The sequence below is a fragment of the Peromyscus leucopus genome, chromosome 4 (genome assembly GCF_004664715.2).
Source record: "Peromyscus leucopus breed LL Stock chromosome 4, UCI_PerLeu_2.1, whole genome shotgun sequence".
Lineage (NCBI taxonomy): Eukaryota > Metazoa > Chordata > Mammalia > Rodentia > Cricetidae > Peromyscus > Peromyscus leucopus.
In genome coordinates, this window is record NC_051066.1 from 106,347,998 (window position 1) to 106,373,935 (window position 25,938).

The 25,938-nt window shown below is 43.8% G+C and overlaps 1 protein-coding gene across 1 annotated transcript in view; it reads left to right on the forward strand.

The window, feature by feature from the left end:
• Positions 1-11,384, forward strand: part of Tmc2 (transmembrane channel like 2) — a 78,594-nt gene extending 67,210 nt beyond the window's left edge. Inside the window, 3 exon segments of the mRNA XM_028878539.2 lie at positions 7,471-7,549; positions 8,388-8,505; positions 10,910-11,384. Coding sequence (XP_028734372.1) covers positions 7,471-7,549; positions 8,388-8,505; positions 10,910-11,127 — 415 coding nt within the window. The 3' untranslated portion in view covers positions 11,128-11,384.
• The last annotated feature ends 14,554 nt before the right edge of the window (positions 11,385-25,938 follow it).

Below are 25,938 nucleotides of genomic sequence, written 5' to 3' on the forward strand. Positions count from 1 at the left end.
CCTCTGGCTCTTAACACTCTTTCTACCTCCTCTTCCCAGAGTTCCCTGGGCCCTGAAAGTGGGGGGGGGGTTTGATGGAGATATCCCATTTAGGGCTGAGTGTTCCAAGGTCTCTTGCTCTCTGTAATGTCTGGCTGTGGGTCTCTGTATTTGTTTCCATCTGCTGCAGGAGGAAGCTTCTCTGATGGTGGCTGAGCAGCACTGATCTATGAGGATAGCAGAATGTCATTAGGAGTCATCTTATTGCTACATTCCTTTAGGAGTACAGTAGTATTCCATTTTCCCCTAGGTCCCTAGCCTATCTAGTCTCAGATTCTTGGCCACCCACGCAGTGTCGGGGATGGGTTCCGTCTTTTAGAATGGGTCATAAATCCATTCAGATGTTGGCTGGCTACTCCCACAAGCTTTGTGCCGCTGTTGCACCAACTTATCTTGCAAGTAGTTCATTTTTGTAAACCCAAGGGTTGGTTTATCTTTCTTCTTTGGTAGTGTGCAGAAAACCTTCCAGTCTCATCAGCACTCCTCCGTAGGGATGAAAGCTCTGTGTAGGCACCGGCTTGACTTTTCCCTGGTCAATAAGTTATGGAGGTGTTGTCTTCAGCAATGGGGCCTTACTGTCAGTTTGTGGAAAGCAACCAACAGCCGTTGGAGCCTAGGTTGTCTGGGGAGTCCATTGGGATGCTTTTGGCCAACAACTCATTAAATGTAACCTATTCCCAGTACTGGAAGCTTCATTTGGTGACTAGAAATATCTAGTTAGGGCTCTGTCACCCTGTTATTTGGTGATTTTACTTAGCTCAGCTTCATATATGTATATAATTTAGGAAGCATCTACTATACTAGGTTTCCATCTGACCACTCAAATGGCCTTTAGTTTTAGATGTCCCTCTTTCCTCCCCCTCCTTGTCTGATCCTCCCATTCCAGTCCCCACCTTGTCCAACTATAACTGTCTATTCTGTTTCCCCTTCCTAGGAAAATCCATCCCTCATCTGCCCAGTGAAGCATTTATCTAAGTTATTCTTTTATCAATAAAAACTCAGGAGTCAGATATTGGGGTAGAAACCTGATAGATGCACAGAGCAACAGAGAAATGATCAGCTGACCCTGTCTCTCCATATTCCCAGATCAAAAAGGACTGAGACTCTTTCTAAGCCCCTCCCTATTGCTTCCTGTGTCTCTCTATCCTAATCTGGGTCCTCCAAAAACTCTATGGTTTATTCTAGCCAGCAGAATGTCGACCCTGCCCTCTGATTCAAGTTTAATTTTATTGGCAGTTTCAGAGTGACAGTGTAAACAAATCTCCTGCAACATCCCAGTTCCTTACTCTGTACATAACCTCTGTGGTTATACAAATTGTAGCTTACTTTTTAAAGACCTAACAGCTAACATCCAGATAAAAGTGAATACATACCACATTTGTCTTTCTGGTTCTGGGTTACCTCACTCAGGGTGATTTTCTTCTAGCTCCATCCATTTACCTAAAAATTTCATTATTTCATTTTTTTTAATGACTGAGTAACACACCATTGTGTAAATGTACCACATTTTCTTTATCCATTAACCCATTTATGGACATCTAAGTTGTTTCCAATTTCTGGCTATTATGACTAGAGCAACAATGAACATGGTTGAACTAGTGTCTCTGTGGTAGGATGGAGCATCCTTTGGGTATATGCCCAAGAGTGGCATAGCTGGATCTTGAGGTAGATTGATTCCCCTGTGGAACCACCACATTGTTTCCATGGTGGCTGTATGAGTTAGCATTCCCATCAGCAATGGATGAATGTTCCCCTTACTCCACATCCTCTCCAGCATGATCTGTCATTTGTTTTATTGATTTTTAGCCATCTTGATAGGTGTAAGATGAAATCTCAAAGTAGTTTTGATTTGGATTTCCCTGAAGACTAAGGATGCTTAGTCTTCATTTCTCTCTTCTTTCTTTCTTTTTTCTTTTTGATTTTTTGAGACAAGGTTTCACTGTGTAACAACCTCTCTCCTGGAACTCACTTTGTAGACCAGGCTGGCCTTGTACCCACAGAGATCCACATATCTCTGCCTCCTTTAATTGGGATTAAAGGCATGAACCACCACTGCCCAGTGGTGAACATTTCTTTAAGTGTTTCTCAGCCATTTCAGTTTCCTCTTTTGAGAATTCTGTTTAGATCTGTACCCCATTTTTTAAATTGGGTTATTTGTTTTCTTGATATCCAGGTTTTTTATTTTTGTTTTTTTTTTTTTTTTTTTTTTTTTTGGTTTTTTTAGTTCTTTATGTATTTGGGATATTAGCCCTCTATTGGATGTAAAGTTGGTAAAAATCTTTTCCCATTCTGTAACCTGCTGCTTTGTCCAAATAATGGTGTCTTTTGCTCTACAGAAGTTTTTCAGTTTCAAAAGGCTCCATTTATTTGTTGATTTTAGTGCCTGAGCTATTGGTGTTCTGTTCAGAAAATCTTTTCCTGTGCCAATGAGTTCAAGACTATTTCTCCTTCTCTTCTATCTGGCTTCATGTTGAGGCCTTTGATCTATTTGGAGATTTATGTAGGGTAATAAGTATGGATTTTTCTGCATGCAGCCATCCAGTTTGACCAGCACCATTTATTGAATATTCTGTCTTTTTTCCAGTGTGTGTTCCTGGCTTCTTTATCAAAAATCAGGCGTGGACTTCTTTCTGGGTCTTCAGTTCCACTCCATTGAGCAATGTGTCCGTTTTTGTGCCAAAACCATGCTGGTTTTGTTGCTATATCTCTACAGCACAATTTTAGATCAGGGATGGTGATATCTCCAGCAGTTTTTTTTTTTTTCATTCAGAATATTTTAACTATCCTAGGTTTATTTGTGCTTCTCTATGAAGTTGAAAATTGTCCTTTCAAGTTTTGTGAAGAATTGTGTTGAAATTTTGATGGGTATTGCATTGAATTTGTAGATTGCATTGAATTTGTAGATTGCTTTTGGTAGGATGGCCATTTCTACTATATTAGTGGCAATGCTTTGAGTTTCTCTCCATTTGGGTTGATGTTGACTATGCGCTTGTTGTAAATTGGTGGCTCATGTCTTTAACCCCAGCACTCAGGAGGCAGAGGCAGGCAGATCTCTGTGAGTATGAGGCCAGCCTGGTCTACAGAGTGAGTTCTAGGACAGCCAAGGCTGTTACACAGTGAAATCTTGTCTCAAAAAAAATGAATTACTGTGTTAGTTATGTCCCTTGTATCCCTAATCTCCAAGACTATCATGAAAGGGTGTTGGATTTTGTCAAAGGCTTTTTCTGCATCTAATGAGGTAATCATGTAATTCTTCTCTTTCAATCTGTTTATCTGGTGGATTACATTTATCGATTTATGTATGTTAAACCATCCCCTCATTTCTGGGATTGAAGCCTACTTGATCATGGTAGATGATATTTTTGATGTGTTCTTGGATTTAGTTTGCAAGTGTTTTATTGAGAATTTTTGCATCTATGTTCATAAGGAAAATTGGTCTGTACTTTTCTTTCTTTGTTGGGTCTTTAGGTGGGTTAGGTATCTGTGGCCTCATAAAAAGAATTTGGCAATGTTCCTTCTGTTTCTATTTTGTGGAATAACGTAAAAAGAATTAGGCAATGTTCTTTTCTGTTTCTATTTTGTGGAATAATGTGAAAAGTATTGGCATTTATTCTTCTTTGATAGTCTGATAGAATTCTGTACTGAAAGTACCTGGCCTTGTGATTTTTTTTTTGGTTGGGAAACTTTTAATTGCGGCTTCTATGTCACTAGGTGTTACAGGTCTTTTTTTTTTTTTTAATTGCTTATCTGATCTTAATTTAACTTTGGTTGTTGGTGTTCTGTGTTACATGGGTCAGAGGGTCACTCCTGAACATAATTCAGGTTTAGCAACAGCTGCAGGGGAGCCAGCTTCTGATGAGCTGACTAATTTGGTGGCTTCATAAAAGCCTGCTACACACACACACACACACACACACACACACACACACACACACAAAGACCTTTGCAAGTCAAGTTCCCCATACCAAAACCTCTTTTCTGGAGCTGTTTGAAGGAACCATTTGCCTAAGCAGTTCTCAGCCGTGAGACCTCCTGGTTTGCCAGGTCCTCTCAAGACTAAATTATGCAAACGCTCTGGAATTCCTTCAAAAGAGCAACTCAGATAACAATCCCTGACTTTAAACAAAAAATAGTTCAAAGCCTAGGTGCTAGCACTAGGAATTCAAGCCGGATGCAATAGCTCTGTGGAATCTTCCCTACAGTTGATAGATGGTGTATATCAAGAAAATTATCCATTTCTTTTAGAGTTTCCAATTTGGTGGAGTGCTGCTAGTTTTTAAGTGTCCTTAATGAGTCTCTGGATTTCCTCAGTGTCTGTTGTTATGTCCCCCCTTTCACCTCTAGTTTTGTTGATTTGGATTTTCTCTCTCCACCTTTTAGTTAATTGGGCTACAAGTTTGTCAATCTTACTGATTTTCTCAAAGAATCAACTATTTGTTTCATTGATTCTTTGTAGTGTTTATTTGTTTCTATTTTATTGGTTTCTTCCCTGAGTTTGATTATTTCTTGCCATTTACTCCTTTTGGGTGTTATGTCTTCTTTTTGTTCCAGAGTTTTCAGGTGTGTTGTTAAGTTACTAATAATAAGATCGCTCCAATTTTTGATGTAGGCACTTAATGCTATGAACTTGTCTCTTAGAACCGCCTTTATTTGTATACCATAAGTTTGAGTATGTTATGTTTTCATTTTCATTCAATTCTAGAAAGCTTAAAATTTCTTCCATAATTCCTGTCTTGACCCATGTTTCATTCAGTAGTAATGTGTTCCATTTTTATGAGTTTGTAAGCTTTCTGTTGTTTTGTTGTTGATATCCAGTTTTAATCCATGGTTGTCAGATAGGGTTCAGTGTGTTATTTCAGTTTTCTTGTGTCTGTTGAGACTTGCTTTGTGCCCAAGTATGTGGTCAACTTTGGAGAAAGTTCCATGAGCTGCTTAGGATGTATATTCTTTTGTATTTGGCTGAAATGACCTGTAAATACCTGTTAGATCCATTTGGTTCATAATGTCAGTTAACTCCAGCATTTCTCTGTTTAGCTTTTTTCTGGATGACCTGTCTGTTGGCAAGAGTGGGGTACTAAAGTCTCACACTATCACTATTACAGTGTGAAGGTCAATATATGGTTTAAGGGCTGTAGTCATGTTTCTTTCATGAACTTGTGTGCCCTTGTATTTGGTGCAAAGATGTTAAGAATTGTAATATTGTCTTCATGGAATTTTCCTTTGGTGAGTATGTAAGTGTCCTTCCTCATCTCTTCTGATACATTTTGGGTTGAAGTCTATTTTGTCAGATATTAAAATGACTGCATCAACTTTCTTCTTGGGTCCATTTGCTTGGAACATCTTTTTCCATCCTTTTACCCTGAGTTGACATCTATCCTTGATGTTAAAGTGTGTTTCTTGGATGCAGCAGAATGAAGAATCCTGTCTTCACATCCATTCTGTTAACCTGTGTCTTTTTATTGGAGAACTAAGACTATTGATATTGAGAGTCATGAGTGAGCAGTGTTTCTTGGTTACCATTATTTTGTTATTGCAGTATGAATTATTTCCCCCCTTTTGATTTTTAGGTCTGATATTATTTACTCTTTGTGTTTTCTTGGGTGTTGTTAACCTCGTCAGGTTGAAGTTTTCCTTCTTTTGCCTTCTGTAGGCCTGGATTTGTAGATTAATACTGCTTAAATTTAGTTTTATCATTGAATTTCTTTTTCCATCTGTTGTGATTGAAAGACATTCCACAATGTCAGAACTTATTGAATAACAATTAATTCATATGATTTAGCTGTTTCATGACAGCAATTTGTCATACAATCCTGCCTACCCTGGCAACATTGCCAAGGCAAATTCAGGTTCTTTTATTTTAATCTTAATTATTAATATTAACTCTCATATCACACAGTACACAGTAACATATCTATATATCTATATACAAATATATGCTTTATAGAACAAATATAAATTAAAGAGACTACAGCAAAGTTCAAGAGGTTTCAAGAGAACTGAGAAAGGATTTTACTGATACTGAACCAGACTAGTGCTGTCAAGGAGCTTCCAAAATTGACTCAGAGCTGGATGTGGTGGTACACACCTTTGATCCCAGCACTGGGGAGGGAAACAGAGCTCTGGGACTTCAAGGGCATCCAGTGCTACAAAGTTAGATCCTGTCTCAAAATAAATAAATAGATCACACAAAAGGAAATTTTTCAACAATTTTATTAGCATTTGAGAGAGAGAGGGGAAAACAGGGAAGGCAGCTACCTGAGGGAGGGGGATAGAAAAGAAAAAATAAAGCCATTTTTGATTTGGGTCAGCAATGCAAGTCTAGAAGCAGCTGCAGAAAGCAGGGGTGAGGTGGGAGGCTATACTCAGAGAAAACAACTTAAGAAAGCACAGGGTGTCAGGACAAGCACATTTAGAATTTGATTGGGTATCCAAAGAAGAGAAAGGAATAAAAGTTATACTTCTGAATTAGATTTTAAAAAGTGCTAAGGTTTAGCAGTTAAGATCTGTAAGCAACTGCATAAGGCAGGGTTGTATAAGTACATTGTCTCATTTCAGGCATAATTATTCCTCCCATCTCCTCAGTATGTCTTTGGATGAGTCAGATTTCCTCATTCTAGGGTGGTCTCCTGGCCAGATGACTGGTAGACCCAGTTAGATTAACTTTCAAGGAAAAGCACAATAAATTGTGATGCTTTAGGGCTGGAGAAATGGCTTAGAGGTTAAGAGTACTGACTGCTCTTCCAGAGGTCCTGAGTTCAATTCCCAGCAACCACATGGTGGCTCACAAGCATCTGTAATAAGGTCTGGTGCCCTCTTCTGGTCATACATGCTATATACATAGTAAATAAATAAATTTAAAAAAATGTGATGCTTTAATCTTTGGAGCAGATTAGAATGTCACATCTCTACTTAGGGTTAGAAGCAGAACTCAGATTCCACTCTTTTGACAGGGTGGGGTGGGATGTAGCTTTCACTTAATGGACTAAAGCTGATCCTGAGGGAGGTGTTCATCCTCCATGGCCTCCGAGATGTCTAGTGCCTGTCTAGCTGCCCAACACTACTCCATCCAAACCAATGAATGGGGATAACTATACGCGACACAAAGTCCACTGCTGGGCAGCTCCAGGAATCATTCCCAGCTTCCTTTGCAGACAAGAACCCGTGCTATGCTCTGCCTCTTTGGAGTCAGGGTGATTCCTTCTGCCAACCTTTACTGAACACTGAGAGCTAGACATGTGCAAGTCATGCCCACACTCAATAAAATAAAATCCAGGACCCTCTCCATGGTGAGCAGACAACCTAGGATGGTAGGACCAGCTCTGTCCTGCTAGAGAAAAGGCTTTGATAACCCAGAGTCCCTAGGAAAAACACCAAGCTCTTGTCATTTTTTAACATCCCAGGACAATAGGACGTATGCTTTTTCTCTTTCAGTCTGGCCATCTACTACCTGAACTCCGTTTCAAAAAGTCTTTCCAGAGCTAATGCCCAGCTGCGAAAGAAAATCCAAGCGGTGAGTCTCTCAGGAGCTACATCCTTAATGGTGTTCTTATTTCTTGCTGATTAACTCTGTGATCTCAGTTGTGTTCTTTCAGTGGTTTTCTGTTATGCCAAATCTAAAATCCTGCACTACAGGGAGCAGCCCTGTAGGGTTCAACAGTGTGCATATACAGCTGAATATCTGAAAGGCCAATGGCGCAGCTTAGTGGCAGAGAAGGTGCTTAGCAGTCACAAGGCTCTGGAGTCAATTGCTAGCACTCCCACATTCGCACACAAGCATATGCATGCACACATGTATACACACACACATAAACGCACACACACACACAGCCATCTTAATAGTATAAATACTAAAAGAAATGGCCAAACAACACATTGTTGATCCTCAGCCTGAGATGATGTCTCCTTGATACACAGGCAGCTTCTCTCAACATCCCAGCTGACTGTTCTCTCTAGAAAGATCTCTCTCTCTCTCTCTCTCTCTCTCTCTCTCTCTCTCTCTCTGACACACTCAAATCTCTGTGTCTTGTCATCTCACTTCCTGTCATGCCTCTGAAACTAACATGTACCTGGCTGCCAGTCCCCCACCCAGACTTCCTTCTGTTAGCCTCACTGGCTCCTGCCCAGATACAGGAGAACACTGAAATAATGTTGGATGTTCCTTCAAGTGCTGTGTGAACCCAAGCCACACACTACACTCTCCAGTTAGTTGTGGAGCCAATAACATTCAGTTGAAGGTTGTCAGCAAGAACTACAGACATGGTCCTACCTCACCTTTCGTGATCCAGGGCTCTAAGCATCAGACACCCATGCCCCTAGCTTGCATAAATAATTCATTTTTTTTCCTGCAGCTCCGTGAAATTGAGAAGAACCATAAATCTGTCAAAGGAAAAGCCATAGTCACAAATTCCGAGGACAAACTTCAGAACAGCTCCAAAAATGCCACCCAACTACAACTCACTAAGGAAGGTAAATTTTTTTCCACAATGATAACTTTTTCCAAGTCCACATGAAAGTTGTAAAGAGCATATGATGTGGAATTGGACTAATCTGGGTTTAAAATAAGGACACTGATAATTAATTAACAATATGAAGCGCTTACCTCATGGGATGGCAATGGTGAAAGCAGAGAATGTAAAGTGCTTAATGGAACTCCTGGCATACAGAATAAACTGACAAACCTTGCTAGAGGTAGTGTTTGTAGTTTCTAAAAGAGAGACATGCTGGAGCCAAACAAGTAGCTCAGTGGTTAAGAGCACTGGCTGCTTTTCCATGGGATCAGGTGCTAGTCCCAGCATCCACACGGCAGCTCACAGTCCAGCGCTGTCTTCCGGTGTCCTTGGGCACTGTACACACATGGCACATAGACATACATGCAGGGAAAACACTCATATACATTAATAATAATAATAATAATAATAATAATAATAATAATAATAACTTTAAAAGAGACATACTGGGTAGAATAAGCTGGTAGGGACAGGTAAGAAGTTTCTCTCAGAAGGGTCTCCTGTCTCTAAAGAGGGATCATAGATAGACCAGCCTCCTATGTGGGGGAGAGGAAAGAGCAAGATGAAAAGACCTCGTCTGAGGTTATCTCATTGTCTCAGGAGCAACTGTTTTAAATGGTACCACTGTGCAATGTTGACCTTTGATGAGAGAACTGTACAAAATGCATAATAAATGACTAATATTTAAGGGTTAGAATTTTTTATGTGTTCCAATGTATCAGCAGTTGCATTTCATGTATTCTTCACCATTATTTTTTGAGGATTAACCAGAATAATACTAGCTGCTATAACAAACAGGTCCAAAATATCTTATTACATCTCACTCAATGCAAAAATCCAAATGGGGTGTTTCCCCTTAGTGACCACAAGTGCAGAAAAGGTTATGAGTGGTCAGGGGCTAAGGCTGGGCATTTGCAGGTACCGGGCCTCTTAGCCAAAGAACTGGAAATAAGGGCTCACACAGATTTACCAAAGTAATCAGAGCTTTACTGGGAACAAAGCAACAGTACAGATTAGAAAGGGAAACACTGTAAATAAAGATAGACACAGGGCATGGTGGCACAGGCCTTTAATCCCAGCACTCGGGAGGCAGGGACAGGAGGATCGCTGTGAGCTCAAGGCCAGCCTGATCTACAAAGTAAGCTCCAGGACAGCCAGTGTTGTTACACAGAGAAACTCTGTCTCAACCTGGAGTTTCTTTTGTGGGAAAGGAGGGGCTGCTTACTAAGAGGCACAGTTTGATGGCATCTCTATTTTATTTAAAGATTAAGTCACATGTTCATTTTTTTCTACTACAAATATTTGCCTTACCATGCATGTGCCCCAAACAACTTCAGAATGAATCAGTTCCTCTATTCATCATACCCAGATAGATTGGGAATACACTTGAACAGAAACTGTCTAAATGTAATTGTCGTTAGGACCAGGAAAATGTGTACTGTTGTTCAGAGAGGGAAGTGCGTGTGCAGGTGGGGGTTCTGAGTTTGCTAAGTGCAATGTGCAAAGATGTGGCGCTAACAGAACATGCAGGTGAAGGAGCTAGCCTGACAAATGCATTATTACAGGGGGTGCGGCGTGCATGACTCAAAACTAAGTAGGACCCCAGGACACTACACTATTCCCTCTGCTTGTCCGCTTTGAAAGGAAAGCATCACTCCTTCCATCCCATGCTCTGCCTGTATCAGATTTCTGAAAGAAGAAAAGCCTAGAAGCCATAATTGGTAGTGGTAATGTAAATCCACAGAGGAACAGTGTCTGGTTCTGTGTTCCACAAGAAGAGGAATTACGGGGAGGGAGAAGTCAAGAACTCGAAAGAGCTGGAAGTGAGGCTGTTGTCTGAGAGTCATCCTCGCCTCCTCCCTGCCATCTTCAGGTGTGACCTGGCCGTCACCCTGAGAGGCTGCTGTCACTGCTGCGCCAGTTGTTCCTATGAAAGCCTAGGATAAAAGCTCTACCCTGGGGGCTGGAGAGATGGCTCAGCAGTTAAGAGTGTTTACTGCTCTTCAGAGGACACAAGTTCACCCAGCTCGCACACTGGGTGGCTTACACCCCTGTGACGCCAGCTCCAGGGGATCCAATGACTTCTCCTGGATACATATAAAGACACAAATATAAGTAAAAAATTTAAACAAATCTAAAAAACAAACCAGCAAGAACCGCTAGCCTGAGACCAGAGTTCAAACTCTAGTTTCCCAGGCAGCAGACAAATCCCTTCAAGGACAAATCAGACCCCAGGGCAATGGGACAGTTCTCACAGCACCAAATGGGATTAGAACCTACAAATATAGCAGGGCAGCTCCAGACGGCTCCGACTGAAAATGAACAAAATCTTCTACACCTTCATTCTTGTCTTTGTTTTCCAGAGCCCACATCTGATTCTCCCAGCCAAATCCAGACCCTGGACAAGAAAGTGCAGGGCCCTGGCAGCTCCGGTACTGACGTCAGGGTCTCACAGCCGACCTCCTGGCACCTTGTTGGATCTCAGCCCCCAAGAGTCAGACCAGAGTCTGGCCAAGCCCAGTCTCAGACTTACACATGCAGGGCAGCTTCTAGAAAGAGTACCCAGAGGCCTCACAAATGATGGCTGGCATTCGTGGGGCTCCGAGTCCTGGGCTTGATCCACAGGCTCTCCTGTTTTGTATATTCCTTCCCTTCTCCTCTCACACACATGCATGTTCCCATACCACACATGTAACGTATGAACTTCGATCCTTGCTCGGCAGCCCTTGTTTACTACTCAAAGGGAAGGGCAAAGGCTTCCCGTGATTTGGGGAGTGGGAGGAGCCTAAATTAACTGGCTTCCCAGTGTCCTGTTCAGGCAACCCTGGACCCCACACACTAGTGGTTTCCCTTGGCTCCAAACTTGGGGAGGCAGGGATGAGGCTATGACTCCCTGTGTGGACTTTTTCTGTGGTGTACATGTCGGGACCCATGTTTCTGCACCCCTTCTGGGTAGAACTATGGTGTGGAGGAGCCTACATGTCTAACATCTGCCCCTATCTAAAGGAGGCTAGGCTGTTCAAAAAGCAGGTCTAAGCAAAAGAAAACAGTTGGATGAGCCAGAGTCGTTTTGACAGGAAATTCGTGAGACCCAACACTGAGGGAAGCTGATGCCAGTTAAGCACAGAAACTGCACGGGAGCCCCCTAGTGGCAAGACAAAGGAACACATGGGCAACACAGTTCTGGTCCATGTTGGGGAATATTATTGCAAGATGTGTTACTTTTGTTTATGTTGCCTTTGTTTAACTTGTGAAGCTTGTTACTGTGCCTGTCTGAAACATCTGATGGTATAATAAAGAGCTGAATGGCCAATATCGATGCAGGATAAAAGATAGGTGGGGCTGGCAGGCAGAAAGAATTAATAGAAGGAGAAATGTGGGAGAGGAGAGAAGAAAGAGCGAGAGAAAGAGGATGACGCAAGGGGCCAGCTACACAGCAAGCCACAGACTAAGAAGTAATGGAAGGTGTACAGAAATAAAAAAAAAAGGTAAAAGTCCAAAGGCAAAAGGTAGATGGGCTATGTGGTGGTATTGTGTTCCTCAAAATATTGTGTACCCTAATTATCTGGGGTCAGAGGACAGAACAGCCACTAGATGTAGAGGCCAGAAAATGGTGGCGCACACGCCTTTTATCCTATCTTGGGAGGCAGAAATCCATCTGGATCTCTGTGAGTTCAAAGCCACACTGGAAACAGCCAGGCATGGTGACTCACGCCTTTAATCCCAAGAAGTGAGCCTTTAATCCCAAGAAAAGATGGCAAAAAGCAGAAAGGTATATAAGGCGTGAGGACCAGGAACTAGAAGCTTTTGGCTGGTTAAGCTTTTAGGTTTTAGAGCAGCAGTTCAGCTGAGATTCATTCTGGATGAGGACTGAGAAGCTTCCAGTCTGAGGAAACAAGATCAGCTGAGGAATTGGCAAAGTGAGGAAGCTGTGGCTTGTTCTGCTTCTCTGGTCTTCCAGCATTCACCCTAATACCTGGCTTCAGGTTTGTTCTTATTAATAAGAACTTTTAAGATTCCTGCTACAGGGCTAATTTAAGAAAAGCTGGCAAGAAACAAGCCAAGCTAAGGCCGGATATTAATAATTAAGAATAAGCCTCTGTGTGTGATTTATTTGGGAGCTGGGTGGTAGGCCCCCACAAAAAAAATCAAAGACAAACAACAACAGATCCAACTGAAGAAAACTTGAGGATGGCTCAGGACAGGAAAGTTTTCTTCATGCACTAAATTCTAAAAGGAATTGGATAACCTGTTTCCTGTATAAGGGCCCTTGAACACGGTGGTTCTTCTGTTTCCTAGTGGGCATAAGTCAGGGAAGCCTGGCCATTAAGAAGGCTTTGCTAGAAGCCGAAGGCTTAGCAAGGTAGAAGTCTTAGTTGAGAGTTCTCTAGAGACCTCAGGTGTTCTACAGACAGACAGTACCTTCATCTACTCTGTGTCCCCAGACCCAAGAGAATGGCAAAGCTTCAGGACCAAGGGAGCACCTCACCCATGTTTCTGAGTATTCTGAAGAGAGCCCCTTCTTTTAGTCAGTTTCTTTCGTTGTAGCTATCACCCAAGTCCTCAAGGGCCCTCGAGGTACCCTCACATATTGTACATCAGGCAAAGTCCTGGTGGTGAGAAGACTTCACAGCCACTCATGAGATTATACAATGAGAGCAGTTTTCAAACTGAACTTCACTCGTGAGCTGCAGTGGCATGAGAATGCAGACATATGAGCAGGAGAAACAGGGCACTTACTTCCCTCAGTCCACCCTAACAAGGTGAAGATCTCCATGGAAACTCAGTGAGTTTCTCCAGATCTGACACCGCCTTGCAAGTCACACGGTGCTTCCTGGGGACAAACATTCTAGCTGTCTAGATACCAACACGGGAACTCAGGCAGTCGAACCCACGCCAGCCAGCAAAGCCCACAGCAGCATCCATGCCTCCAACATCATCATCTCGCCTGCACAACGTCAACTCAGAAATGAGAACAGGTGGGAGGCACCTCCTGAGCCATCAGCCTCTGTGACTGTTTGCGCCTCTGACAGTTAACAATACACATAAACGCCTACTACAAACTAAATAAATCGCCTGTTTTGAGGATGCATAATTCTATATTAGTGAATATATTTGCTGTCTATTGCTATATATCAAATTAGCCCCTAAACTGATGCTTTTAAATGGGTTGAGCATAGTGTCACATGCCTATAATTCTGGGCACTCGGGAGTCAGAAGCAAGGGGTTTACATCAAGCTCAAGGCCAATCAAGTTTACATAGTGAATTTCAGGCCAGCCAAGGTTATACAGTGAGACCTTGTCTCAAAAATCCAAAAAGAAAGTAAGTAAATAAAGCACATTAAGTATTTATTATGCTTGAATAGTGTCTATGGCCAAGAATCTGGGGGTGGCTGGGGAAATAGCCTAATCCATAGAGTGCTTACAGTGAAAGTATGAGGACCTGAGTTTGACCCCCAGAACCCATGGAAAAGTCAAGAGCATCAGCCTGTATCTGTAACCCTGTGCTTCCAGGCAAGGGGACATGGAGACAAACAGATCCTAGGGACTTGCTGACTAGCCAGTCTAGCTCAAACAGTGAACTCCTTGTTCAATGGTTGTCTCAAAAAAAAAATAGAAAGTGATAGAGGAAAGCACTGTATGTGGATCTCCACATACACACACACACACACACACACACACACACACACACACACACACAAAGAATCTGGGAACGGCTTACAAGGCATAATCCCATAATTGCTCACACAGATGGCTAAGGGCAGGAGGCTTTAATTCCTCCTGGGTATTGACAGGAGACCATGGTGATTCTCCTTGTGAACCTCTCCATAAAGCTGTGTCAAAGTCAAATAAAACTATGGAGGCAAATCTCCATTAAAGGAAATTGTTAGTAAACAAAGGATAGGATTGCAATCTGGAATACAGCATGCACAGGCCAGAGGGGACCGTGTTATGTCTGGAGAAGGGAGAATGATTGTTTATTAGGACAGAGAGATCTACACAGGGTATTTTGAAAGAAAGGCCTGTGGTATTGTGGGTATTTTCAGGAGCTGGCAACACTTTCAAATTGGCAACACTTAATGTACAAACCCAGTCTTGTTTTTTTTAAGGTTTGGGTTTTTTTGTTTGTTTGTTTGTTTTTTAAGACAGGGTTTCTCTGAGTAGCCCTGGCTGTCCTAGAACTCATTTTGTAGACCAGGCTGGCCTCAAACTCAGAGATCTGCCTGCCTCTACCTCCCAAGTACTGGGATTAAAGGCATGTAACACCACCTGGATTGAAGATTTATTTTTATTTTATCTGTATGAGTTTTTTGCCTGAATGTATATACACCATATGCATGCCTGGTGCCCATGGAGTTCAGAGAAGGGCATCAGATCCCCTGTTACAGACAGTTGGGAGCTGCCACGTGGATGCTGGGATTCAAACCTAGAGCCTCTGGAAGAGCAGACAGTGCTCTGTGCACTGAGAAATCTCTCCATCCTCATCGTTCAATAAATTGTCACAGCTACTTGAGTGAGCTAAGGATTAGGGTGGAGGAAGAACACATTGGTAGGTGAAAAACGTTATTAATGTAATGTGGGCTTTCAGTTAAGGGATATTACTATTCAAAAACAAACTAAGGTTGCTATCTGCTGTTTTCTTAGGTTTGACTTTCCAGCATGTTCCATCTTAACACTCCATATTCCGTGAAGGCATCACAGCCTGTGGAGGCAGGCTCCCAACGGGGCTGTGGGTAGGGTGCACACACCCAGGGTGCTTTAAGAGCACTCATCGGGCCACGTGGGTGATGGACCTGGACAAAATGTAGAGCTTTGTGGACACAATTCAGAAGGAACTGGACAGTGTGCCACACCCCATCACCAACCTCTGAACCAAAGAGGTTGCTCCTTAAGGGGCTGTACCCTAGTCTGGCCTACCAGCAGCTGCAGTGAGAGATTATCCTGTCAAGTTCCTCAGGTCCACCCTCTCATACCTGAAGTTGTACCTAGGAGCCTCTATACTTGACCTACAGTAGCTGCCTCCTTGGTTACCTGCCACTACCACCTTCCAGAGCCCAGAAGGTACATCTGGCCACCAGTAGGCTAAGCCAGACAGGTGTAGCAGGAATCGATTCCTTTGGTGCCCAGGGAGGGATCTGACTCTGGGTGCCACCTGTGCTAGCTTTGGGATACAGCAAGTTCTAAATTTCCAAGAACAAGGACCACCCCCATTTTTGTCTTTAGAGTACTCTATTACTACACAGACTAGGTACTAAGATGTTCAGGAAAACCTAAGTCACCGTGGCTTAAACAGTGAAGCTTGTTTGCACATAATCCGAATTCCGGAAACAGTTAACATCATGTTGCTCCAACAGCTCAGCTAAGGAAAGACTTGCTCTCTGCAGTCGCCTGGCCTTTCCCTTATTGCTTCTTTACTTTCATGGTCACAAGATTGAGAGGACTGAGCAGACGCCATAACAGGCTGCTCAGTCTTCTCTCAGAGATCAGGCCTCAATTTCAGTTTCCTGAGACTGAGCACGCAGTTTCTGGGAGGGCCATGAACAAAAGACAATTAATCACTGATGCCCCTGTCAGCAGGGACAGGGAGATAGGACACACCAAGCCTGGGCCACTGAGCCAGCCCCCACAGTCAGTACAGGCTAGGCCAGCCAGCCTCCACAGCAGTTCAAGGACAAAGCCTGGGACTTGTCCAGGACTGCCCCCAAATGGATAACTGTAGCCCTGACAAACCCCCAATTGGCTAGGGTTACCTAGCCAATTAAAAGTTACTAACATGATTGCCATTTGCATAAACCAATTGAGTCTGTTCCTATACAGTCTGTAGACCCCACAAACCAATCCCATATAGTCTGTAGACCCCAAAACACCCCCACTCCCCCCCCTGCCCCATTGCTACTAGGGTCTCTCCTGCTCTGCTGCTACATCAGACGGATGGAGAGAGAGGCCTGAGTTAACTCGAAATAAAAGACTCTGCTTTTACATTGGATTTGGTCTCTTGATGGTCTTTGGGGGTCCAGACTCTGGGCACAACAAAGACAACAGCTGTATCTCCCGGAATCTATGTTTAAGGAAGAAATGAGGGGGTTGGGGAGAGTCAGAGCCAAACCCACTGGAACTATCAATTTAAATCAGAAAGGAAACCTCTTTCAGAAACCTGGTCATATCCTTTCACATATTTCTATTTAGGCATCCTAGGCTAACTATAGTGGCCACCCTTAGCTCCAAACGAAGTAAGGATGGCGGGGAATTGGATCGGCCAAGCACACCCGTTATATTCTATCCCCTAGAACAGAACTGTCTTCTGAAATAAAATAGGAATCTGTACTGGTTTGTCAGCCTGACACACCTAGAGTCATCTGGAAAGAGAGAGCCTCAATTGAGGGTTGCCTCCACCAAATGGGCCTGCTGGGCGTTTCATTGATTAAAGGTTAATATGGGAAGGCCCGGGCCTGTGGGCGGTGTCACCCCTGGACAAGTGGTCCTGGGTTCTATAAGAAAGCAGGCTGAGCAAGCCATGGAGATCAAGCCAGTAAGCAGCATCCCTCCGTGACCTCTGCTGCAGTTTCGGCCCTCTTCCCTAAATAACAGATCGGGATGGCAAAATATGACCCGAATAAACTCTTTCCTCCCCCAAGAAGGTGTTTCACGCAATAGGAAGCAAACTACAAGAGGACCCTGCAATCAGGAGCAGGAGAAACTGTGTATCTGTTAGCTTTGTTGAGTAACAAATGAGCCCCAGACTGAGCCACTCAGGAGTTAGGGGCTCTCTCATTGAGAGTTTGGGCTAGGCTCATCTGAGCTTTCTGCTTGGCTTACCTGGACTCACTTGTGGATGTCAGTCAGCTGTCACCTCAGCTGGGGCTGGTTGGGCTAGGATAGCTTAATTCATGTGGCAATTGACAAGTGTAGGCTGGAGGGGCTTAATAGCCCCTGTGGCCTTTCTAGCAAGTTAACTCGGGTTTATTCTTATGAATGGTCTTCAAGTTCCTATAGAGAGTAGAAGTGACCCTGGGACTAGGACAATGTGATTCTGCTGCACTCTTTACCCAGATTCAAGGGGCAGAAACAGACTCCAGCTCCCAGTGACAGGAACCCCAAAGAACTGGGCCATTGTCCATCCATCATAGATGAGTTTGGGGGGCTAATAAAAGTATTTGTCTCTTACACAAATACACACTTACACACAGGTCCTCACCTTGCTCAACCTGAAGCCCTAAGACACTGCCCTTGCCCTGAGGGCCTAGGGGAAGAGGTGATAATGTCAGGCCTCAGTATCTCTAAGGGATGGTCCCCTCAGCAGAGGCCTCTCTCATTGTCTGCACGGGTGGGTTGGGAGTGAGCAGATGGAACATTCCAGGGAGGGTTTCTGTAAACCAAGAGTACTAGGGGTCAGGAGAAGGAAAGGGGCACCATGAGGCAGACCTTGCTCCCATCACACTCAAGGAGCCCAACCAATCACTTGGCATTTTCATGCCTCAGTTTCCCCAGCTCAATATCGAGGACAACAGTTTTCCCACTATCACCCCTGACTTGTACACTCACAGGTACTAGTGGCTGAGGTGCCAGCCCATAAGAGAATCTGACCAGGGTACCAAGAGCATTCACTGTGCTGGCGGTCCTCACTCAACTCAGTAAAGTCATTTCAGACATACTCTGATGTGCATATCCAGCCCTGCCCAAGTCCTTTCTCCGTATGAGAAATAAATTTGCCATACATAAAGAATATTCGTGTCTCTTGACATTGACAGGAAGTGGAAGAGAACTTCATATCTACAAGGCAGCCGCATAACACAAACACTATCATGTTCCAAAAGAACTCAAATGGAAAGTTTAACTTAGAGAGATCTTAGGTTGACAGTGTTAGCAGCAGCAGCAGTGAGACACCAGTGTACTAAATTTAATCCCCCCTTAAGGACTCCCCCTGAGATAAAGCCAGGTATCTAACTACAGTTCAGAAAAGAATTTCAAGACAAGCTAGAATGAAGCAACGTTAGTATCTTAGTTACTTTTTTATTGCTGTGATAAAATTCCATAAACAAGGCAACCTATAAAAGAAAGTGTTTAATTTGGGGCTTCCGGTTCCAGAGGGTAAGACCATGACCATCATGGCAGGGAGCATGGCAGCAGGCAGGCATGGCACTGGAGCAGTAGCTGAGAACTTACATCCAGAGACACAACCACAAGACAGAGAAAACTAACTGGGAATGGTGTGGAATTTTAAAACCTCAAAATCCTCCCTGAATCCCTACCACCTACCCCAACCCACCAGCATCCACTAATATACACACCTCCTCCAACAAGGCCACACCTCCTAATCCTTTCCAAACAGTTCCACCAGCTGGAACCAAGTGTTCAAACATATGAGCCTATGGGGGCTATTCTCATTCAAACCAATACAGTGAGTTTACTAAGTATTTAGACAGAGAGCTATACAGGAAAAGGACTGTCATGGAGAAGGCTTCTGAAGATAGCCACACTCAAGTGCCTTCACAATGGCAATAATATCCTGTGGCTTTCTCAGTTACATTTCTCAGTGCAGATGAATTACAAGTTTTAAAGTTTGAGCAAAGCTTAAAATTTAAGTAAGGTTTAAAAGTTATGTAAAAATACATTGTTCTTTTTCAAATTTCTTTTTACTCTCTGAAGTATTCATGGAAGTATACAATGTATCTTAATCATGTCCCCCACCTCCTCCTCCACCGCTGTCAGGCCTCCCCAGTATTTATCTCCCTTTCCCCTTAGGCCCTCTTTTTAAAAATAATCCACTGTATCCAGTTAGTGCTGCGATCGTGTGCATGACTTGGGGGTTATCCATTGGTGTATAAGGAATCTGCCAGTGGTCACCCCTGAAAGAAAAGTGACTTTCCTCCTGTGTCAGCCATCAACTACCAATAGCTCCTCTGGCAGGGGTGAGGGCCTCAAGAGTCCTTCCCTGCTCCGTGCTGAAAATTTTAACTGATCGATCTTGGCGGGTCCTGCGCAGGCTCCGTGACAGTCATGTCCTGTTCAGAGGACAGCATTTCCCAGCACTGCTTCCCGCCGCTGGCTTTCACATTCTTTCTTCCCCTCCTCCACCGTTTTCCCTGAGCCTTGGGGGAAGTGACACAGACAGCCCATCTACAGCTGAGCACTCCTAATCACTTACTGTCAGAAGTTGAAAACAATTGCGAGTCTCTGCATTGACTGCCTCCTACAGTAAGAGACTTCTCTACCCAAGGTTGAGAGTAGTACAATCTGGGTTTAAGGCCATGTGGGGCAACTGGAGGGTCCCTATCAGGGGCAGTACTGAAATCTGGTGAGTCATAAAGGTAAAGAACTTATTTTCTTTTAATCTTAAATAATTTCCTTTTTTGGACCAGTAAGATTGCTCAGCAGGTAAAGACACCTTTTGCCAAGAGTTAAATCCCCTGAACCCATGCAGTAGGAGAGACCCAACTCCAGATTATACTCTGTCCCTGGGGCACATGCATGTGGGTGCACACACATGGACAATATAGACACAATGTTATTTTTAAAAATTAATTTTAGCCAGGCATAGTGACACACACCTTTGATCCCAGCACCCTAGAAGCAGGCGCAAGTGGATCTCTGAGTTTAAGGCCAAGCTGATCTACACGGTGAATTCCAAGCCAGTCAAGGCTACACAGAGGGACCCTGTCTCAAAATAATAACGATGATGATGGTAATAATAATCATAAGTAATTATAAAAATTTTCCTTTTATAAATGAAAGCATGGGGCTGGCAAGATGCCTCAGTGCAGCCTGGGGTGATAGCGCACACTTTTAGTCCCAGCACTTGGGAGGCAGAGGTAGGCAGATCTCTGCTGAGTTCAAGGCCTATATAGCAAGTTCCAAGCCAGCCAGGCCTCTCAAAATGAAAGAAGATGGTTGGGGGGGGGTGCGGCGGGCGGGGGGGGGGGTACACGCCTTTAATCCCAGCACTCGGGAGGCAGAGCCAGGAAAATCTCTGTAAGTTTAAGCCAGCCTGGCCTACAGAGCAAGATCCCTGTCTCAAAACCAAAGAAAGAAGAAAGCCGGCTCAATGGGTAAGGGGACTTGCTCACTTGCTGCCAAGCCTGGTGGCCTGAGCTCCACCCCTGGGGCCCACAGGGTGGAAGAAGAGAACCAAGTCTCACCAGCTGTCCTTTGGCCTCTACAGATGTACCGTAGTATACATACAGAAATACATAAATTTAAATTCATTTTTTAAAAAGAAAATAAAGGATTGGGCATGGTGGTGCATGCCTTTAATTCCAGTATTTTTCGGGTAGAGGCAGGCAAATATCTGAGTTCCAGATTAGCTTGGTTTACACGGTGAGTTCTAGGCTAGGCTACATAGTGAGACCTTGGAAAGAGAGAAATAGACAGAGACAAAGAGTTAGCTTTATGTTTTATGAGGTCCACTGTTCTGGTTTAGGAATGAGAGAGAAGAGCTAATAAAACAAGGTTAGAAACATCTGGCCCTCAGTAAGCACAGATCATCTGCTGTTTAAAACATCCTTATGTGAGATGTCTTTGGGAAGATATACACTATCTGCAGGCAGCTGCAGCTTTATAAACTGTGCTGAAGTCTCTTCACTCTTAGCAAGCAAGGCAAACTAGACGCCATGATGGGGCTCCTTTCCTTTCTCATGTCCCCTATTGTCCCTGTCCTTCTACCCTTCCTCAACAGTGCCCTCAGAACAGGAAGGGAGAGCAGACACCCAATGCCCGACGGGCAAAACTGCTTGCCATCACATCTGATGACCTGAGTTTGGTCCCCAGGGAGCCAAGGATAAAAATAAATACAAAACAGGTTCAGGTCTATATATAGGTGTGTATATTAGAGTCCTCTAAAGAAACAGAACTGATATAATGAAAAACTGTCCATGGGGATTTACTGGCTTGTCTTACAAGACGCACTCCGTGTAGTCCAGTCTCACACTGGAGAGGCTGGGAATCTGGTAGTTACTCAGTCTACCCACAAGGACGGATGTCTCAGCAGTCCCAGGCTGGTGCGGCTTGTGCAGCAGGCCACGAGGAATCCTAGAGAGCCACTGTTCTTCAGTCTCATTCTAACGGCATCCCCAGAAACAGGACGTGAGGGCAAGGCGGCAAAAAGCAAAGCTTCCTTCTTTCGGGTCCTTTTACCAGGTGGGCCCAGCTTTAGGGTGGGTCTTCCTGCTTCAGATAATCTAACCAAGAAAGTCTCCATAGGTGTGCCCAGTGACTTGTTTTACTTGATTCCAGATGCAGTCAAGTCGACAACCAAAACTGGCCATGACAGTGAGATTAACTAAAGGACATCTTCAATCTCACATGTTCCCAAGAAGTACCTTTAAACCGTAAGGATGAGGCACATGCTAACTTTCTCTTTCATTTCCTAGGAAATAAAAACTGAAATACAATCTTCAAGGGCAAACTCACCAAGCACGTGAGTGTTTTCTAATGAGGACTGGGTTTTGCTGTTGTTGAGTGCTGAGGATTACTGTTAGAGATAGCCCTCTGCACTGCTATGCCATCCACTGTCTCCTACATTACAATATTCCTTGGGAAATGTAAAGCAAGGTCATAGTTGGGGTAAATGTAGCATACAGGACACTGAAGGTCTGGAGAGATATCTCAGGAAAGTGCTTACTATATAAGCGTGAGGATCCGAACCCAGACCGCTAGTATCCACATAGAAAGCTGAAAGGGATGGCACATTCTTCACTCTCAGTGCTGGGGAGGTGGGGGTGGGAAGATAGATCCCTGGAGCTTCAAGGCACAGCCAGCCTAGCCAAATCTGTGAGCACCAGCTTTACTGAGAGACACTGTGTCAAAAATTAAGGTGGGGAGCCAGGCACGATGGCACACACCTTTAATTCCAGCATTCAGGATGCAGAGGTAGGCAGATCTCTAAATTCAAGGCTAGCCTGGTCTACAAAGCAAGTTCCAAGACTGCCAGGGGTGCGCGGGCACACACACGCACGCGCACGCGCGCGCACACACACACACACACACACACACACACTGTCTCAAAAAAATGTAAGTAAATAAATAGAGACTAGGCACAGTGTGGGACCAGCTTTCAGAAGACAGGCAGATTCATCTCTGTAAGTTTGAGGCCAGCCTGGTCAACATATTGAGTTCTAGGCCAGCCAGGGTTACATACTGAGATTCTGTCTCAAATAGATGATAGAAAGACAGACAGACAGATAGATAGGTAAGTAGATAGGTAATAAATCAGATGAAGAGCCATACAAGAAGACATCCAACATCAATGCCTGGCCTTTACATATGTGCATCCTTTCACACATGCACACACATGTGACAACATACATTCTCACACACACACAAAATGTAGAATTTTAAAAACTGAGATACTGCCGGGCAGTGGTGGCTCACACCTTTAATTCCAGCACTCAGGAGGCAGAGCCAGGTGGATCTCTGTGAGTTCAAGGCCAACCTGGTCTACAAAGTGAGTTCCAGGACAGGCTCCAAAGCTATACAGAGAAACTGTCTCAAAACATCAACAACAACAACAATAAAAAAATTGAGATACCTCTATCACCGAGTCATGGCTGGGAAATGGACCATATAAGGCCAACTTTCAAGTTGTGTTGTGAAATTTAACGAATTGATGCATGAAAGACTATAACATGTCAGACATTATACCACTACTCAACAATAACACAGCACCACAGCGTGGATGAGAGCATCCATCCTCTGGCCTAGGTGGTGAACATCACAGCATCCCATGAATGAAATGTCTGTCTCATAATCAACCGAGATTATAAGACCTATACTGCGTGTCGCTGATAGAAATGACCCCTGAGCTAAATGATCGTCTTAAGGTTGTCCTTATTCCCCGAGTCTATGTGAAGAGCTGCCAAAGAATTTGGGGGGCTTCTTTCCATGTTTGAGAAAAGGGTCCAGAATTGCTAGACGCCATTTCAAACGTGATGTGATTTTTCTCACTGACAAACTGTGAAGTATCGCCACCTTGTGGCACTTGCTTGCAGTTTCAGTCTCTAGAACTCGCAGGGTTGGATTTGTTTTGTTTTGTTTTGTTTTTCGAGACAGGGTTTCTCTGTGTAGCTTTGCACCTTTCCTGGATCTCGCTCTGTAGACCAGGCTGGCCTCGAACTCACAAAGATCTGCCTGCCTCTGCCTCCCAATCGCTGGGATTAAAGGCGTGCGCCACCACCGCCCGGCTAGGGTTGGATTTTAAAAAGTTCCTGTCTCCACAGATAGCCACCAGTGTTGACTGACAGTAAAAACTTTGGACTAACACACAAAAGTGACACAGTTCGTGTCTGATCTTTTCCAAAGGACAGACAGTCACGTCACACAGAAAGGGGAGGGAGGGCCTAGGTGCCTATGGCTTAAAGTTCAAAGCCGAAGCATACTTTGAGAACCCAGAGCCCCACTCAAAAATGCTGCTCATCTCAGGCGTATCTCAGCAGAAAACCCTTCTGCGGACTCTTCTCAGAAAAACAACTGCCTGAATAAGAATTTCCTGTTGAATAATAAATTCTTCAGTTAACCCTCTCAAGAGGTGAAGCCTAATTCCCTTCCTTTTGAATGTGAACTGAACCTAATTGTTGTGCCCAGATCTTGACCCCCAGAGAGACCACCAAAGACGAGCATGCCGGAATGCAAAAGCAAAGTTTAATTCTGGATATACAAGCCTAGGCAGGGACTTCGTCCAATACATCCAACGCAGTGGAGGCTGGAGGAAATGCCCACCTATCTGCAAGCTCAGCTTTTAAAGGGAAAAATCACAAGGTTACATCATTTAGGGGTGCTAGTATGGGTACAATTCTGATTGGCTCACTTCTAGGGACTTCTAGAAATTACTTCTAAGGGAGTGGTTGCCCGCCACCATTTCTTATTGGCTGCCCTCAGGTGGGGGCACTTCTGTGGTCAGTTACCCTGGAAAACAGGGAGAGGACACTCCATAGTCTGGCAGGCATTACCTTGTGACTATCTTGTGACTCTGTACTTTTACACTTCCTGGTTTCTGGAATCTGAACTGACTGGTTTCAGTAACTAATGGCCTATTCCCCAAAGGAGAAATCTTAGGCCTTAGTTTGGGGGTGAAAGCATTTCTAAGATGGCTCATTTTGGTCTCACACTAATAAATGTAAAACACCTCTGGGCCCCAGCACTCTGAATGGAGCATGCTTAGCCTAAGGCTGCCAAGTGAAGGATGTGCCCTCGGCAATAAGTCCTCTAGGAAGGAGTCTGGTTCTCCAGTGCAGACCTCAAAAGAGAAAAGACACCGAACAGCATGGAACCACAGACACCCGAAGGAGGCCCAGAGCTCAGAGGCATTATGCATCTGGCTGGGACCAGCACATCTAAGAGGACAGACAGACTGACTGTATAGGCCCAGCCACCAGACCGTTGTAGCCATGTGACAGTAGAACTAACCGCTCAAGATACAACCTTTAGCGGGCGGTGGTGACGCACGCCTTTAATCCCAGCACTTCGGGAGGCAGAAGCAGGCAGATCTCTGAGTGTTCGAGGCCAGCCTGGGCTACAGAGTGAGTTCCAGGAAAGGCGCAAAGCTATGAAGAGAAACCCTGTCTCGAAAAACCAAAAAAAAAAAAAAAAAAAAAAAAAGATACAACCTTCAAACCTGACTGAACACAAGAACCTGATAGAGCACTGTCTGTCCCCAGCATTAAATTGTGAAAAATGCCTTTTTTAAAAAAGAGCCAAGTAAGAGAAATTACTTTTTTTTTTTTTTAAACACAGGGTTTCTCTGTGTAATATTCCTGGCTGTCCTGGAACTCACTGAGATCCACCAGCCTCTGCCTCTCAAGTTCTGGGATTAAAGGCGTATGCTACCACCGCCCGGCTGAAATTACTCCTTTTAAAAAAGAACAGACTCTTAACAAGACTGTTTAAAGTAGAAAGGATGAAGATACTAACAATTAGCAAATTTACCATCTGAATAGATTTTCCAATCCCTATCATTTAATTAGTGAAAGTAAATATTCATCTCCTGTCATTGTAACTGTCTCACCATGTGAGACTTAATTATATTTATTGTTTACATATGTAAATGAATGACTGAAGTAACTTTTAAAAATAAGCTTACAAGGGTGTGTAAAAATGGTGTTAGCCTGATCTTTGACAAAGAAGCCAAAACTATACAATGGAAAAAAGAAAGTATCTTCAACAAATGGTGCTGACATAACTGGATGTCAATATGTAAAAGATTACAAATAGATCCATATCTGTCACCATGCACAAAACTCAAGTCCAAGTGGATCAAAGACCTAAACATAAATCCAGTTACACTGAACTTGACAGAAGAGAAAGTAGGAAGTAGCCTGGAACGCACTGGCACAAGAGACTACTTCCTAAATATAACACCAGTAGCACAAACACTGAGCACAACAATTAATAAATGGGACCT